The sequence below is a fragment of the Priapulus caudatus genome, unplaced genomic scaffold, assembly GCF_000485595.1.
Source record: "Priapulus caudatus unplaced genomic scaffold, Priapulus_caudatus-5.0.1 Scaffold870, whole genome shotgun sequence".
Taxonomy (NCBI): Eukaryota; Metazoa; Priapulida; class Priapulimorpha; order Priapulimorphida; family Priapulidae; genus Priapulus; species Priapulus caudatus.
The window spans coordinates 54,192-70,894 of NW_014577931.1; the positions used below are offsets into that span (position 1 = coordinate 54,192).

The 16,703-nt window shown below is 43.3% G+C and overlaps 2 protein-coding genes across 2 annotated transcripts; both read left to right on the plus strand.

Annotated features, from left to right (window-relative positions):
• The first annotated feature begins 4,841 nt into the window (after positions 1-4,841).
• On the plus strand, positions 4,842-10,611 carry LOC106814089 (CD2 antigen cytoplasmic tail-binding protein 2 homolog). The gene is made up of 7 exons (XM_014818365.1): positions 4,842-5,432; positions 7,822-8,027; positions 8,215-8,347; positions 8,610-8,691; positions 9,095-9,388; positions 9,873-10,101; positions 10,363-10,611. Exons 2-7 carry the CDS (start codon positions 7,865-7,867, stop codon positions 10,572-10,574), a joined length of 1,113 nt encoding a protein of 370 aa, XP_014673851.1. The 5' UTR covers positions 4,842-5,432; positions 7,822-7,864; the 3' UTR covers positions 10,575-10,611.
• On the plus strand, positions 6,360-7,670 carry LOC106814085. Its single transcript, XM_014818361.1, has one exon. The coding sequence runs from the start codon at positions 6,360-6,362 to the stop codon at positions 7,668-7,670; it is 1,311 nt and encodes a 436-aa protein (XP_014673847.1).
• Positions 10,612-16,703: the final 6,092 nt, after the last annotated feature.

Genomic DNA, 16,703 nt, shown 5'->3' on the forward strand with positions numbered 1-16,703 from the left:
GGCCATAATCTCGACCATCGATTTATGCCAAAGTTGAAACGAATAGCTGACAGCTAACTTGGCACTTGTGAGTTAATAGTAATACCTTATAGCCAAACGCGTATTAGTTTGTCCATATCACTGCTAATAATTAAGAAATGTCTAATTTAAACCGTAAATTTGGTTACATCTGGCGACAACGCTAAATTTATAGCCAACAAATAACACCGAGTTCGGTTCGGTGACGTCACATGTTTTGCTATAGGATGTTCGAGCTGTCGAATTGTTTGCCCCGGGTAAATGTTGCCTTAGTGTATTCATTTGCCTAGTATGCACATTTATCTTTTTGATGTGCTTGTAATCTCGGAGAACTTCGTATATTATTATATTCGCCAGTAAATCCCAAGAGTAAACCATAAGTACGGAATGCGCACTCAGACTTACAAGGATCGAAATCACTGGACGGTGACCGACCGCATACGTGTGCGAAAATGTCCTGCAACGTATTAATCTGGTATTCGTTGACACCGCCTCGCGGTTTCCTGTTAGCGTGTCCGGTTACGGCCGCGCATGGCGTATTGTAAACTGTCAACAACCGATTTCTTGAGACCTGACGGATTTCAATTGGACATTTCTTATAACCAGCAGTGTATGCGAACAAGACTAATACGCGTTGGCTATAAAGCGTAAATGTACTTATTACTACACAAGGTGCCAGTTAGCTGCTTAGCATTTCGTCAAACTTTGCATATCGATGGTCGAATATCTTATAAATACCTCTTGCCTTTACGGAGAATATAGCTTGAACGTCACAACATGTTCATAGTGTTTAACTAAGGTGGCGCTCAGACTTGCCCGAGACTTCCGAACTAGCTTCCACAAACAGTGGATAGCCGTGAGCGAATGTCTTGTCTGCTGACAAGATGCCACCTGTTGGCGGCACGGAGTAGATTAATCATATTCTGAACATTATATAATATAAGATAAATATAGTATAGTGTGTGATATATAATATGAGTGTGTATATATGCTGTGTATATATACTATACGTGTATCATAATATATATAGGATAACTATATATAGTGATGTATGATATAATATAGAAATATATATACGAAGTCTATATTATCTTACTCCTGCCGCCCAACAGGTGGATGTTCTTGTCAACAGCACAGACCCATTCCTCCAGCCTAGCACTGTTCGGAAGCTACGTTCGGAAGTCTGGAGCTCAATCTGACAGCCAGCTAGTTAAACACTTATGACCATGGTGTGCGTGTCAAAGCTATATCTCCGTAACAGACAAGAGGGTATTTTAACAAAAGTAAAGTTTTAGTTAGAGACGGATGTCCAACGCTCATTAGAATGTATTTTTATCGAAGTTGCACGTAATAATATCACGCGTAAAATTAGGCAAGCAAATGTTGAATTTCACATGTTTTGGACAGTCATATCCTCTATATTATCTTACTCCTGCCCGTAGTAGTAGTAGTAGTATTATAGAATTTCGTATTTATTTTAGCATTAATACTAATAGTAATAATACAATTATTTTATCTGAAACGTTTCTAATGCACTGCTATACAGCCAGTGCTCGACATAAGGTGTCGGTTGTCGAGACAACCAGAATTTGCGCCGGACATTAACAGTCTGAGACATGTCGGTGACAACCAAGAACCCCTCATCCCTAACCGTAACACTAACTACGTAAACCGATCTTTCGGCTATCTATATATATTACGCTGGGTACCCAATTTAATCTATGTGTATTAACCTTTTGCTTTCAATATTCTTGCATCTTGAATGACAATCAATCCCAAACCAACTGGTGTAGGCTAGCTGGCACAATACATGTTCAGTTTCCATACTTCAAATCGAGTGTTTTGCTAGCATCATCAAGAAATCGTAATCAGTGAATTAAAGGTAATCGACCATCGATTATGCAATTTTAACGAATGCCTACAGTTAACTGGCACCTTGTGTATGTTAAATAAGTTACGATTACCTAGTAGCCAACGCGTATTGTCTTGTCCAATATCACTGCTGTTACTAAGGAAATTGCTAATTGAAATCCGCAGTCCAAGAATCGCGTTGTGACATTACAAACCGGTAATCGCGGCCGTACGGTCGTAACTGGCACGGCGGTGTCATACAGTTATAGTGCACCGGACACTTTTGCCACGTAGATGCTCGCCGTCAGGATTTCGATCCTTGTAGTCTGAAGTGCCGATTCCGATTACGTTATGGTTTTACTCTTGGGATTCGGAATAAATGATTACGTTTTGAGCTTAGCAAGCAACTATAATAAGTGGCCTAGGGCAAATAGATAACACTAGCAAACAATTTACCCCCGCAGCCACCACACATTCGCATGCTCAACATCCTTGCTAGAAACATGTGACGTCACCGAACCGAACTCGATGTTTATTTTGTTGGCATAAGTTTCGCGTTGTCGCCAGATTTACCAAATTTACGGATTTCAATTAGGACATTTCTTAGTACTGAGCAGTTATTGGACAAAACTAATACGCGCTTTGGCTATATGGTAATTACTTATTAGACATACACAGGTTGCAGTTACTGTAGCATTCGTCAACTTTGGCATAATCGATGGTCGATTATGCCTTTTAAATCCGGTGAATATATAAAATATGGGACCAGCTGCTACTTCCAACACTCGGTTATGTCGGTTTTCTGCTTTATGAGAGGTTGAACTACGAATTTGGACCAGCAAACCAGCAAATTTCATACATTTCCTGGGGGAGGACCCCATCACCCCCCCTATCCCTGTTTCACCCCTCCCCTCCTTGGAAATCCTAGCCAACACTTGAACAATTAATTATCTTGGGAGCAGAGAAGACGAATGGAACAAAAATGTCGCCTTTATTCGCATGGATTGCAGAGGCTGAGAGGTAGAGGAGCGGAGCCGTAGGGGTGTGGAGAAGGAGGCGAGGAGCCAGTAAAAATATTAAGTCATCCGGCTTGTTGTTTTGGCGCCTAAGTTTTTTGGGAATGAATTTGTCGACGGTTGATATAAAAGTTGTCCTAAAAACATCCCAAGCCTTACTGGCTGTTAGATCCTGAAGTAGCCTGTGCCAAGGTATGTTCCCTAGGTGATCGCGTAGTTTGTTAAAGTCCGCTTTCCGGAAGTCTGGGACATATTCTTTGCTGATCTTAACATCTACATAAGTATTTAGATTAAAAAGCACAGCATCATGGTCACTTTTACCAAATTTGCCAATGTTCTCGAGTTGGTCCACCATTCCTTGTTCGGTTGTGATCACTAAGTCAAGAATATTCTCACCTCTAGTTGGAAAGTCTACGTGCTGGAATAAATACTGATCCTGCACACAATCTAGGAAATCGACGCAGTCACGATCAGCGTAAAGCAAATCCCAATCTATGTCCGGGTAGTTAAAGTCACCAAATGGCATAAACTGCTGTCCATCGACTGAACAAATGATTTCCAGTAACTGTGCACTATTTTCTGCCGTGGTGTTTGGTGATCTGTAAATTAAACCAATCAAGATGTTACCTGTAGGAGTTTGTATGTGGAACCAAACTGAGTTTGTGTAACCGTCTGCAGATGGCGGGAAGTATTCCGATGCAATCAACGTGTCTTTTACATAGAGTAATACTCCTCCACCCCTACCCTTGGCCGTGTCCGTCCTGTCCTGTCTTGCTAATTTATAGCCAGGCAAGGAGATCTCAGCGTCTGATATATTGCTATGAGTCCACGACTCTGTAACCCCAAAAATGTCCGGGTCATGTGCAAGTGCTTCAGCTTTAATTAAATCAAGTTTGTTCATAATACTCTGTACATTTGCAAAACAGCACTTTAGATGATTAATACGAACTGATGAACTTGTAGAACATACGTTAGTGTGAACAATTTTAGTAGCAACATTCGGAGTCGGTTGTGCAGGTGCAACCTGTTACGACAACGACCCTTCGTGCACCAGTACCAGTACTCAGTACTCAGGACAGTAGGGCCTATTAGTATCACAGGCACTTGAAGCGTTTCAATAAAATATAATGCTAACTAAATACGAAATCTATTTACTACCAAATTCTTAATGTTTCTATACTCTTTCACCTATTATTGCCGACAGTTTCCTGTAAATTCCGTCCAAATCCTACGTCCAACCATACGCTGCCAGCACCATTGCTTTCGCGGCGCGACTGTTGCACGCTTACACTAATATATATAGCAGGTAGGAAAGCCGGATCGCAAAATTCGCTCGACGCTCGCTGGATTTCACACTTTCACAGCACCAATACACATCCAACAGCTTCCATCTTTGTTTCTCTTTCAACAACAGTGTTCACTTGTTATAAAAACATAATGTCTCTGTTCGTAACTGAGCTGGGTCACGCGAAATCACACAAAGACTGACGAAATTCTTGCGTTCGCGAACCTTCCACAGTAATGTAAATGTCTGTCAGAATACAGGGCTATATCGACTGTGACTCGCTCCCACCTCGATTACCCATCGAGTGACTAAGCTAAGCCGAGAGGTGGGAGCGAGTGCCAGTCTATGGACTATAGGCGGCGCGCAGGCGGCGCACTGCTTTTCAACTCCCGTACGAGCCTCGCCATTGGAACGTTGGAAAAACCGTTGCAGCGTTGCGGCGCAAGAATGAGGTCACGAATAGCGCCGGTAGGTGTTTCCTGATTCTGACAGCCATTTACATTACTGTGGAAGGTTCTCGAACGCGAGAATTTCGTCAGTCTTTGTGTGATTTCGCGTGACAGCTCGGTTACGAACAGAGACATTATGTTTTTATAACAAGTGAACACTGTTGTTAAAAGAGAAACAAAGATGGCAGCTGTTGGATGTGTATTGGTGCTGTGAAAGTGTGAAATCCAGCGAGCGTCGAGCAAATTTTGCGATCCGGCTTTTCGAATGAACCGATAGGAACCGGTTCGAAATGAACCAATAGTGTCGTAGGGAGAGGACGTGTTTTCGCGGCGCTCCGATTTAACACTACAGTGTGCTCTTCTCTAGCTGGAAGTTGTATAGATACTAGTAGTAGTACTACTAACATAACTTAATTACGTTATTTACCGTGAATTTCTAAAATTTCTGTTACTTATGCGCGAGTTTACGTTATTTCAGGCGATGCTATAACTAACTAGCTGCAACAGCATAACATTGGAAACAAGAGTGTATCCATTAGTCAAGCAACAACAAACAATTTTTCCCACCTGAATTTACACTAAACATTTAAGATACTTGGCAAAAGCCTAAGGTAACACTAATTATTTAGTATATGCACTGTGTCTATTCTTTACCTCTAACACAGGCCAACTTAGTCTCATTTGCTGTGTTACCCGGGGCGGCCTGTTGGGAACGAAGAAAGGCAGGCAGCCAGCTAGCTATAGTTCCTACACAGTTCCTAACAGTAACACTAGTCACCACAGGAACAGGAACAGTATAGACAGTTTACTATAGTAAGGAGACTAACTATGTGTTGTGGCGTCTATTTGCACCAATAAGAAAAAAAAAAGAAAAACGTAAATACGTAATAATATTAATGTAATCATAAAGTGGCGCATTATTGTGTTGTTTTGTCGGTAAACATTACCAGCTATAGATGTCTGCTACTAGGACTACGAGTAAAAGGTTACTGAGAGGATCAGCAAGTAGTAGCAATATAAATATGAAAGATAATACGGGGGGTAGCTTGACAGGTAGCGAAAAGCAAGGTGGTGGCACCGATGCAGTAGAAACATGTGGATCGTGTGGAAAAGTAGTGAAGGACTCTGATAGGTCGCTGGAATGCGAGATTTGTAAATTCTGGCACCACATTGAGTGTGAGGAAGTACCAGTTGAAACATATAAGGTAATTGAGAAGGATCTGGGAGGCATACACTGGTATTGTAGAAAGTGCAACGTAAGTGTTGCGAAAATGCTCACCTCCATATCATGCCTTGATCAGAGGCAATCTGTGACAGAGGCCAAAGTGAATGCATTGGACACAAGGATGACTGATGTAGAACAGAGTGTAGTCCAAACTAGCAACAGTTTGGAAAAAATGCATGACACTTTTGATAGTGTTCTAGACCTCAAAATGGACGAGACACTAAAGGAAATCCAAGATAGGGACCGCAGGAAGTGCAATGTTATTGTCTTCGGTGTCGATGAAAGTACCAGCGAGGATGGTAAGGTAAGACTGGATCATGACTGTTCGGCTATAAAAGAACTAGCAAAGACTATTGATGTGGAGAACGTCGAAATCGATAGGACTTACAGACTCGGCAAGATTCAGTCGGAAAACAAGGGGATTTTAGCCAGACCGATGAAAGTTGTCTTGAAACAAAGAGTGTACGAAGTCAGTTACTTCGACAAGCAAATGCACTAAAGGACAAAGAGGACAAATGGAAGAATTGCTACGTGAAACCGGACTTGACTCCCAAAGAGAGGGAGAGGACAAGAGTCTTAGTAGTAGAGATAGAAGAAAGAAGAGGCAAAGGGGAGCAGGATCTGGTATTAAGGTTCGGACAGATTGTCAAGCTAAAGAAGGAACGTGGGAAACCAGGCCTGAGACAATACTAGGGGGAGATAGAGGGGATATTGTTGTAAATAGTGGTACAGGAGCACCTATTTCTATTTCAAATACACAAAGCATTGTAAATAAGTTAGATGAATTTGAAGCCCTAATAGACGAATTGAAACCAGACATTATTGGTATTACAGAGACGTGGGCAAATGAGAACACTCCAGACAGTTTGTTCACCCTAAGAGGGTATGATCTTTTCAGAAAAGATCGGGTAGGAGCACAGGGAGGAGGAGTACTATTACTGGTCCAAAACAATCTCCAAGCATCGACCTGCCCAAGACTAGAGGTTAGCGAGTTTGCTGAATCAGTATGGTGTGAAATACAACTAACTGGAGAGGATGTTTTACTCATAGGAGTGTGTTATCGATCACCAGCTAGTACACAGGAGAACAATGAGGAGTTGATTGATCTATTCTCTAAGGTAGCAATTGGACAGGAGACTCATGTTCTGATTATGGGTGACTTCAATATACCTGAGGTTGATTATGTGAACTATTGCACCAGTTGCAGCCCAATGTCATTCCACAGTAGGTTCCTCGACAAGACACAGGACATGTTTCTATTGCAACATGTGACGGTACCGACAAGATATAGAGAAGGTCAAGAACCGTCTAAGCTTGATCTGATCTTCACAAATGATGAGAATATGATTGAGGAAGTGAGTTGTTTGGCACCCATCGGGAAGAGCGATCACATTGGACTAGCATGGACGACCGTAACACACCTAGACCCAAACAGCCTGAAACACAAGTACGAAGGCCGAAACTACTGGAAAGGAGATTATATATCTTTAAACACAGAAATCAAAGCCACTGATTGGAAGACAGTATTGGGAGGTTTGGACACCAACAGTGCTTGGCAGGAGTTGGAGCAAAGAATTGAAGACCTTAGTAAGAGGAATGTACCAGAGAAGAGACCACCAAAGAAGAACCAGAGACCAAGATGGCTGACCAAGCCTGTTCGAAAAGCAATACAGAAGAAGAGGGAATTTTATTTAAAGTACTGTAGACTAGGCAGAGAAAAAGATTATGCCAATTATGTTAAACAGAGAAACATCACTTCCAACTTGTGTAACGATGCCAAGAAAAATTATGAGCGAGGTCTTGTTGATGTATTCAAAAGCGAGTAAACCTTGTAGTTGTAGCTAACAAAGCACTGTAACAAAACTTACCAATACCTAACCAATACTATTACTAGGCTATCGATAGGATGGATCTTACCGACTTTCGACTACTATAACTAATGCTAATTGTAACTATGTGATTTATTGAATTCTGCAGACAGACCCATGATCTAGTTAAAGGTGCCGAGAAACACGCAACGATGTCAAAACGTAGTGCAGACGACTATCTTAATGATGACAGCATTCCCAGTGCAGTAACGAAGCCTAAGCAGCCACGACGCTTCAAAGAAAAGCACTCGCTAGACAGCGACGAAGAAGATGTTCCAGATGACTACAAGGTGATGGACAAAGAGGATATTGAAGGTGATATGGACTTGAAATTGAATTCTTATAATGCTGGTACAGAATAATCAACAGAGGTTTGCTTGTACAGGGTATTTCTAGTATAGATTCTCTCTCTGAAATCTCGTCTTCTAGGAAAACATTGTTGAAATCTTGGAATTGACTGCCTATCTGCAGGCCGAGGTTGTTTATTCTGTCAGTGTCACAGGTGAAGAAGATGCGACAATCGAGGATGATGAGGGGATTAAGATCACACCTTTCAATATGAAGGAGGAGATGGAGGAGGGTCACTTTGATACAGGTGGCTACTACCACTGGAAAAAAGATGACAATGATATCCGGTACAAATACATTTACCTACCTATAGGCGATAAAATTAGGAACAACAAATATGAAACACAATTTAGGACATTCATCCTGCCATGTTAGCCAACTAGCTTGGAATAAAGGTATTCCCACGTAATTTTTGTGTCTGCCGTACATGTATGGAGAAGAATATATGCAAATTGAACCATAATGCCTCTATGACTCTATGTGTATTTTAAGCTTGGCAGCGTGATTTAAGTCGAAAGGCACCTTTAATATTAAAATTGTACTTTTTAGGGATGGTTGGGTGGAAAACATAGACTGGGTAAAGGTGAGGCGTGAGCAACGCAAACCTACCAAGGCAGGCGGCGATGATAAGGTGGTTTGTTCTTCTAATGGATGTGTTACACATCAACTTATTTATTAATGTAAAGTCTTGTCAAAGTAAAATATATGATAGCAGCTATTTTAGAAGCATAGATCAACCCGAAAGAATCGAATGAAAGAATTAATTTGGTTGATGGTGGAACAGTGATGGTTGCTCATGGAGTAAGTTCTTCAAATTTCATCATAATATAATGGTAATTTGAGTTCACGTGATATGTATAATATGATGTGATACGTGAAGGATAAATTCATATGAGTAACCCCTTTGTAATAGTTTCGACAACTGCTGTTAAGTGGTGAATTACCTAGATTTTCACCAAATTTAAATTCCATGTATATTACTGGTTGCTATGACAGTATTCATTGACTGGTGATGGCATTGTGTCGGCACACAGGATGACAGTGACAGTTCAGACGACGTCCGCCCGCTAGACTCAAACAAGCAGGTGCAGAACTACAACGAGATGCTGAAGGTGATGCTGCCAGGAGAGAGTGTGAACAAGGCGCTGCGGCGGCTGGGAGGCGGCGCCAAGAACCGCGGCAATGCCAGCGCGAGGTGGTGCAAGCAGAAGAAGGGCGATGCGGAGAAGGAGGCGGCGGCGGCATCTGACGTTGACAGAGAGAACCTGGAGAAGCTGACGGGCCTCGCTGATCGCCTGCTGGTGTGGGGCGAATACAACATCTACCAGGTATGTGAAACCACGTACAGTGCCGATGACTACCGTGAATCGAAACTAGTTATTAATTCTTAGCCGCATAGGTGAATGCCACCGTGTGATAAACTAGTCGAACCTTCGTGCAGCAGTGCAGTGGATCTGCATCCTGTAGAGATGATGCTGGCCTCTGCTTCACACGTGTCTACCAGATATGAGCTTCAGTATCAATGTGGTGAGAAGGGCATTCACATTGACGACGTGTTCCTATTCTTAATGAGGATGCAGACATTTTCTTTCAATTCCTACCCGTTGGAAGAGGAAGATATCTTGATATTCATGAAGCTAGTAAATCGAAATTGCAGGTAGTGAAACCGGTGTCTTCTGGTTAACCCAAGTATGAGTGTAAGTGGCATTTGTTTGAGAGATCATACGTGGCATATTCATTGTGGAGAAACCCACACTATCAGTGAGACCTGCTGCACACATGTATATAGGTCCTAGCGATATTCTGTTTCAGGCAACCTACGAGAAACTACACTACAACGTTCAGAAGAATGATAGAAAATTTGACGACAAAACCGATGACGACATACTAGACATGTTCGGAGAAGACGTTGATGGCAACGAGAAATTGTGTGAGGGAGGCAGGGAACAACGAGAGAAAGCCGGCACGTCAAATTCTGCTGGGAATGTGCAACCACAGGCCAGTGTTACAAGAGGGGAAGCGAGTGAACCAGACCCTGATGGTATGTTCGGAGAGATGCTGGGAGGTGGCACTTGTGTTAATAAGCCAGTTTCGTGTTATGCCTGTTTAACTAAACTGATAATTCCATCTACTGGCCACTTGTAGTGATAGCAGTTATGTTGCTAGAATAAGTAAGAATACTTGATGTTTGGGGCGAATCTCATACCTGTTCATGGCATACTTGCAATCATGTTCCGAGAATAATTTCTCTATCGCTGGACAGCTGTAATATATTTATTCTGCATTAATGTGTAAATTGCAGGGCCAGTCGATCCATCCATCACAGATGAGGTGTGCTGGGAGTTTAAATGGGAGGAGAGCGATGACGCCACCATATATGGTCCACACTCAAGTTCACAAATGCTTCGGTGGACGCAGAGTGATTACTTTCCGAATGGCTGCTTTGTCAGAAAGCTGGGAAGCGAGGCGAAATTCCGTTCATCAAGTAGGATCGACTTTGAATTATACACTTAAAGGGGCAGCAGAGGGCAGCACTGGGCAGTCGTCAGACGTGAAGCAAACTATCTTGGCCAAGAAGTGTCTTAGTGTACACTTTAGCACCATGAGATCGTCATGCATCAGGTGCATTGACTGTAGGAAACATTTGCGTGCTTGACCCAGAGTAACTGGAATAGCAATGCTAGTCTCACCTGCCTTCAACCTTATCATGTAAAAAAGTAAAATGTATTAATATTAGAAATTTCACCTGTAAATAGTTGATGTGACACTCTGTAAAAGTGAATTTCAGATGCAAAACTTGATTGAGACTAGGAGACGATATGGAAAGTATTTTTAGCTCATCTGACATAGTCAGATGCAGCTTGTAGAATCGCATGAGCGTGCGTCCGTGCGTCCGTCTGGCCGTGCGTCCGTCAACAGTTGCAGACTGTCGGCACAAATTTAAACGGCTCGATGTACGGTCACGATATTTGGGACGTGGGGGGGTAATCCGAAAACGAGTTGGGATGTCGAAGCTGGGGGTCAAAAGTCAAAGGTCAAGAGGTGTAAAAGAAGGGGGACAATTCCTCCTTAACTTAAGGTATAGGGAGGAAATGCAGAATTGCGGCACAATCTAAACGGCTCGACCTAGCTCGTGATAGTCAGTGTGTATAGCATCATGTAAGGCAAAAGCCACTCACGTGTGCATTGGAGGCACGAGGTCAAAGGTCAATGGGGCACAGGCCAGATTTTAGACATTTTCTGAGGACATGGTCTGACGGGAAGCATTGAAAAACTTTTTTGTTTCAACGGTGACCTAGCTTTTTTATGGCTTTATTGAAAGGACCATGAAAATGTACTTTCTGCTGACATGCGAAGAGTAGTGTCGGATAACCTTTTGACCCTCAGAGGAGGGTTAAACATGGATTGTTGACTGTTAACAAAGGACTGAACTGTCGCTTTGCTATTGTGGATGTGAGGCTACAGTGCACAGTTCAATTGCAAAGGCAAATGTTGTTAAACAAGGTTTACGCTCCTTAAATCATATATTTTCTAAAGCAGTCTGTATTAGCACCCTGAGTAGCACCTCTGTATTCGCACACTGTAATGAACCCTGAATGCTCGCGATGGCGTAGGCAAAAACATGGGGGCAGCCCATAACGCATGCATGGGGGTTAATGGCACTATTCTAATCATAATTATTGCCTGGCAACCCTGCAATGCGATGTGTTAACTCACAGCTGAGCGAAATCTTGGCCTGCCTGAATATACTTGGATTCAGCAACTCAATGGAGTGAGGTTATCACGCACAAAGGGTGATGGCATCTTTGATTATTGATGACACTTGCACGCGCCATCTCGCGGCAACTGCTTTTGCTATTAGAGCCCCCTCCCCCCCCTTCCCCCACTCTCCCCCCACCACCACCACTACGCTCGCGCTTGACGCATATCCATGATAACATGTTAATATAGCGAAGTCATTAAAGTTACACAGCTGTATCTTTATTACTGTACTACCGGTATAGTAAAGCCTAGCTATCATAGATTTTAGATCTGTATTAGTAGTATCCTAGATATATGCTCTGAGCGCGAACGCGGTGATGGGAGGGTGCTCTTCATTCGTTTGCCAGTGAGTTTAGCATCAGAACACCTGCCGTCAGGTGAGCGCTGTTGCTCTGCGGCACTTGTTCATTACTACTGTGACAAGAGGAATCATTGGGTAATATTAGATGGAGTAGTGACAGTACAGAAGTATGAAGGTTACATATGCACTTCAGGGGTAGAAATTAACTTTTAAACACGGGAGTCCAACGGACTCCCTACCCTTAAAAAGAGGGAGTCAGTAGCAAAATGATCGAGTCCGCAGTCTGAAGTTCAAAATTAAAGATATTAACAATAACACATGCTTATTTTGAAGATTCATGTGGTTACACGTCTGCCCAATTTTCTTTGGACATTTGCTGGAAAAATACGGTAATTCCGCGAGGCCGTGCTCTGGAACGAACTAGTTAGTATAGTATGGCAGAATTTTCAGGGAGTCACACAAGTCTATATATACAAGACTGCATATGTCAAATAAGGGAGTCCGTCATTAAATCAAGGAGTATTTTACTCCGGACTCCCGTTAATTTCGCACCCTGCACTTTATGAAGATAGAAAATGCTATGAATTGATAGTATGTTCAGAGTAAAAGGAAGGCCAGGAATGAAACAACTCATTGTATTGCATCCCATGCAATCATTAAGCTAAAAGCATGCACTGTTTCATTTTTTTACGTGAAAATAAAACTTAAGTCCATTAAATGTAATTATTACATTTGAAATATGGACTTCTTTATTTTCTCTTTTATGTATAAAATGGTTGGTGTATCACAGTGGTTGAACGCAAGGGTTCTGGTGTGGCTTTGAAGGCAATGTTGCCTTCTGCATGCGTAGCGTCATGTACTACACGTACTCTGCACATAGATGTACGATTGATGTCATTGCCACTATCAACAATGCATCCACGAAAAGAATTACTCTCTTAGTACTATAGTCTAACTACATCGTTACTATCTGTCGAGTCTAGTCCTGGAGATAGGTAATATCAGGATAATATATGGGATATAAATTAATACAAGAGCCGCAGAGCGTCTGGGCTCATCTGAAGTCTGTTGCTACGGTTATAAACGTAACATTTAAGTCGTGCGTAGTGACACCTTTGTTAGGCGCAGATATGCAGATACGCAGTTGCGTACACATCATTTCAGCAACCTTCTGCATTCTGTATACCTCCCAAATCCCATTGGTTGATACAAATCGCGTGCCTGAAACTCCTGTTTTATGGTGCTTTGTGACCCTAACCCTAACCCTAATAAAAAATAAAAAATATTTAATTGTAAAAATTATTTGTTGTTATTAAATTGTTGTAAATAAATCATGTAAATATTTGCATTAATTGGAAAAAAATAGTTAAATGGATAAAGATAGACAAATACAGAAAACAGGTAAATAATAAAAAATCTGATGGGATTCGATCCAACGACCTTTGAGCCGTAATCCTGTGCTGTATCCGTTGGGCTATCCAGACATATTGGCTTTCTAGATTATGGATGTGCCATGAATATGAGAACAATGTGACATCATTGAGGCAGTTCAGGAATCTATGTTTAACCCTCCACTTGAGGGTCAAAAGGTTATCAAACACTTACTCTTCGCACGTCAGTGGAAAGCACATTTCATCGTCCTTTCAATAAAGTGATAAAAATGGTAGGTCAGCGCTGAAACAAAAAAGTTTGTCACTCTGTCCATTAGGCCATGTCCTCAGAAAATGTCTGATATCTGACCTTTCCCCCACTGCCCTTTGACCTGTGACCTCCAATTTCGCACTGGTGATGAGTTTCCTGCCCATCACACTATACACAGAATATTAAGAGCATAGGGAGAGCCGTTAAGATTTGTGCAGCAATTCCGTATTTCCTCCTATACCTTAAGTTAAGGGGAAAATATTCCCCCTCCGTTTACACATCTTGACCTTTGACCCTTGACCCCCAAATTTGTCATCCCGAGTCCTTTTCACGATCCCCCCCGACGTCCCGAATATCGTGACCGTACGTCGAGCGGTTAAGATTTGTGCCCAGCTGTTGACGCACGGACGGACGGACGGATGGACGGACAATCATGCGATTCTACAAGCTGCATCTGACTACGTCAGATGAGCTAATAACATTCAGAGACAGCATCCGGCCCTAATTGGTGATTTGCCAACCTTGTTTCGAATATGTAAATACGGTTCATTATCACATGTCAAAAATTAACAAATGATCTGATACTGTACACCTTTCAAACTACCTACACTTTCAAATGATGACTATGTTATACATGGAGTGACTATTATTAAAAATATTTCTATGAAATAAGCCACTGAATTTGGTTTTGTTTGAAGAATTTTAATACCAGCATTTGACTTGTTCATCGAGTGTTGGTAACGCAGTCCGCAAAATCACTTCGCCCTGCCCGTTCTTCACTGGTATTTGATAGGCTTAAATATATTAATATATACAATGTCACGCAATGAGAGAGTGTCTATGCTCTGACTACGTAAGCTGCGTTCACACGAAGATTTCAGTTCCGTACTTGAGCGTTCACACGCTAAAATATACGCGGCTTATTCAGTACCGTACTGAAATACGCGGCTTACTTGGCGCGGAATCACATTATATCACGCGTATATTCGGCACCACGCTGGCCGCGTAATGTGTGTCGTGTGAACGCATTCGAATTGCGAAACTGTAGCGCGCTTACCTAGACTGGTACCCGTTCGCTACACGACGTTAGTGTAGCGTGTGGAACTGTCGACCGGGTACCAGTCTATATCATACCTAGCCAGCTAAGCCTCGAATCTCGTGTATCTCGTGTGAACGCTCCGGGTTGTGTTAGCGCGGTATTTCAGCCAAACTCAGCACCAGCTAAGTACGGAACCAGCGAGGCCGTGTATCTCGTGTGAACGCAGCTACATAGCTCAACTATAAACATCGCTATAAGCGGTAACACAAACTAGCGAGACGGGGCGGGGACGCGTGTGCGCGGCTGCTAGTGCGTGTGGTGGCCACGGCGCGGCGCTGCGTGTCCCCGCCCAATAACCGCTACTTGTACGAGGGCACTGCGCCCGCCTTGCGTCCCGGCTTCTGCCACAACCCCAAGCTCTCACCAGCGACCCACAGCGTGATCTCACTGCCGTTCACGCGCGGGTCGGAGAGCTTCCTGAAGTTGGAGAAGGAGGTGTGCAGCGGCGGCATCTGCCAGTTTCCGCCGCCCGAGTGCGGGCCGTGAGTCCACAGCTGGTGCGGCGGCCGGCGGCCCTGCTGCGTGAACCCGGTCAACTGTCGGCCGTGCACCGCGGCCGCCGACGCACATAACCGCGATAGGTTGTCGTCCGTGAGCGTCGCATGCTGCGCGCTACTGCGGCTGCGCGACGACGCTGGCGCCATGCGGCGGGGCGGGCAGGGCGTGCGCGCGCTCAGGTCGTACTGCTTCTCCAGTTCGACCATGTATCCGCCGTTGACGAGCATGTCCGTGAGATCGAGGTGCGTGCTCGCGCCGCTGCTCATCCCAGAGTCAATCGACTTCTTGCGAGCGTTCGGTATCGGCGGCGGCATGCGCGCGAACGGCGCTGGCATCGGCGGAGGCGGCCAGTCGCTCTGGATCGAGAGGTTGTGCGAGGACGAACTGCACTCGCTAAGCGCGTTTGCTCGGTAGGCGGGCGACGCGCCATTGACGCTCGAGATCGGAGGTAAGACGACGCTGCCATTGAAGGTGCCATTTTGTGCACCGTCGACGAGCTGCGGCGTGGCGTCTCTCCTGCCGGGTCTGAAATCATGCAAGCCAATCAGGTAATAGTTCTGAAATCGATTGGAGTAATCAGAAAAAAACCTAGAAAAATGTATGAAGTAACATCATCAATAGATATAAAACTTCATTATATACATATATACACGTATGTATTCCATATTTATACGAACATGTTTATCCCGCATTCGTGATAATATCTAGACTGACTAACTTTCATTCGCAAGTTTCCTGGCGGTCTAGGGTAGAGCCAACTAAAAATAATAAGACACTAAAGAATAAGACCTACTCACATTAATATTCCAATCACTCTGCCAATATAATTGGGTTTAGCTATACATTGCTGCGACAAGTAGCCTCTCCGTTTAAAACAGGTAATTACCTAATGCTCCTTGGTGAGATATCCGTGGGTAAGGCATAGGACTAAGGTAGGTAACACTGTATGCATTGTTGAGCGAGCAGCCGATTATAATTCAACATTCCTTCCAAGAAAACATGCAGTCGTGCGATGCTGCGCAGAAGCTTACTAATTAATTATAGCTTAGCAAGTTAATTATGCTAAGAGCTTAATTATCGTTCATTATTGCGAAGGTTAGATACCTTTGTCGTTGGTCACCAGGGACGAAAGCAGCTGGCGGTTGTTGCTGCTGTTGTAGCAATAATTGCTGTTGCTGTTGCTGTTGCTGTAACTGTAACTGTTGCTGTTGTTGCTGCTGCCCCTGCTGAACTTTATTACTGTAACAATTAGGTGAGATAAGTGTGGATAAATGAGTGAGTACATATATATATATATATATATATAGGGTGGTGTCCGTGCGTGCGTGTGCGTGTGTGTGTG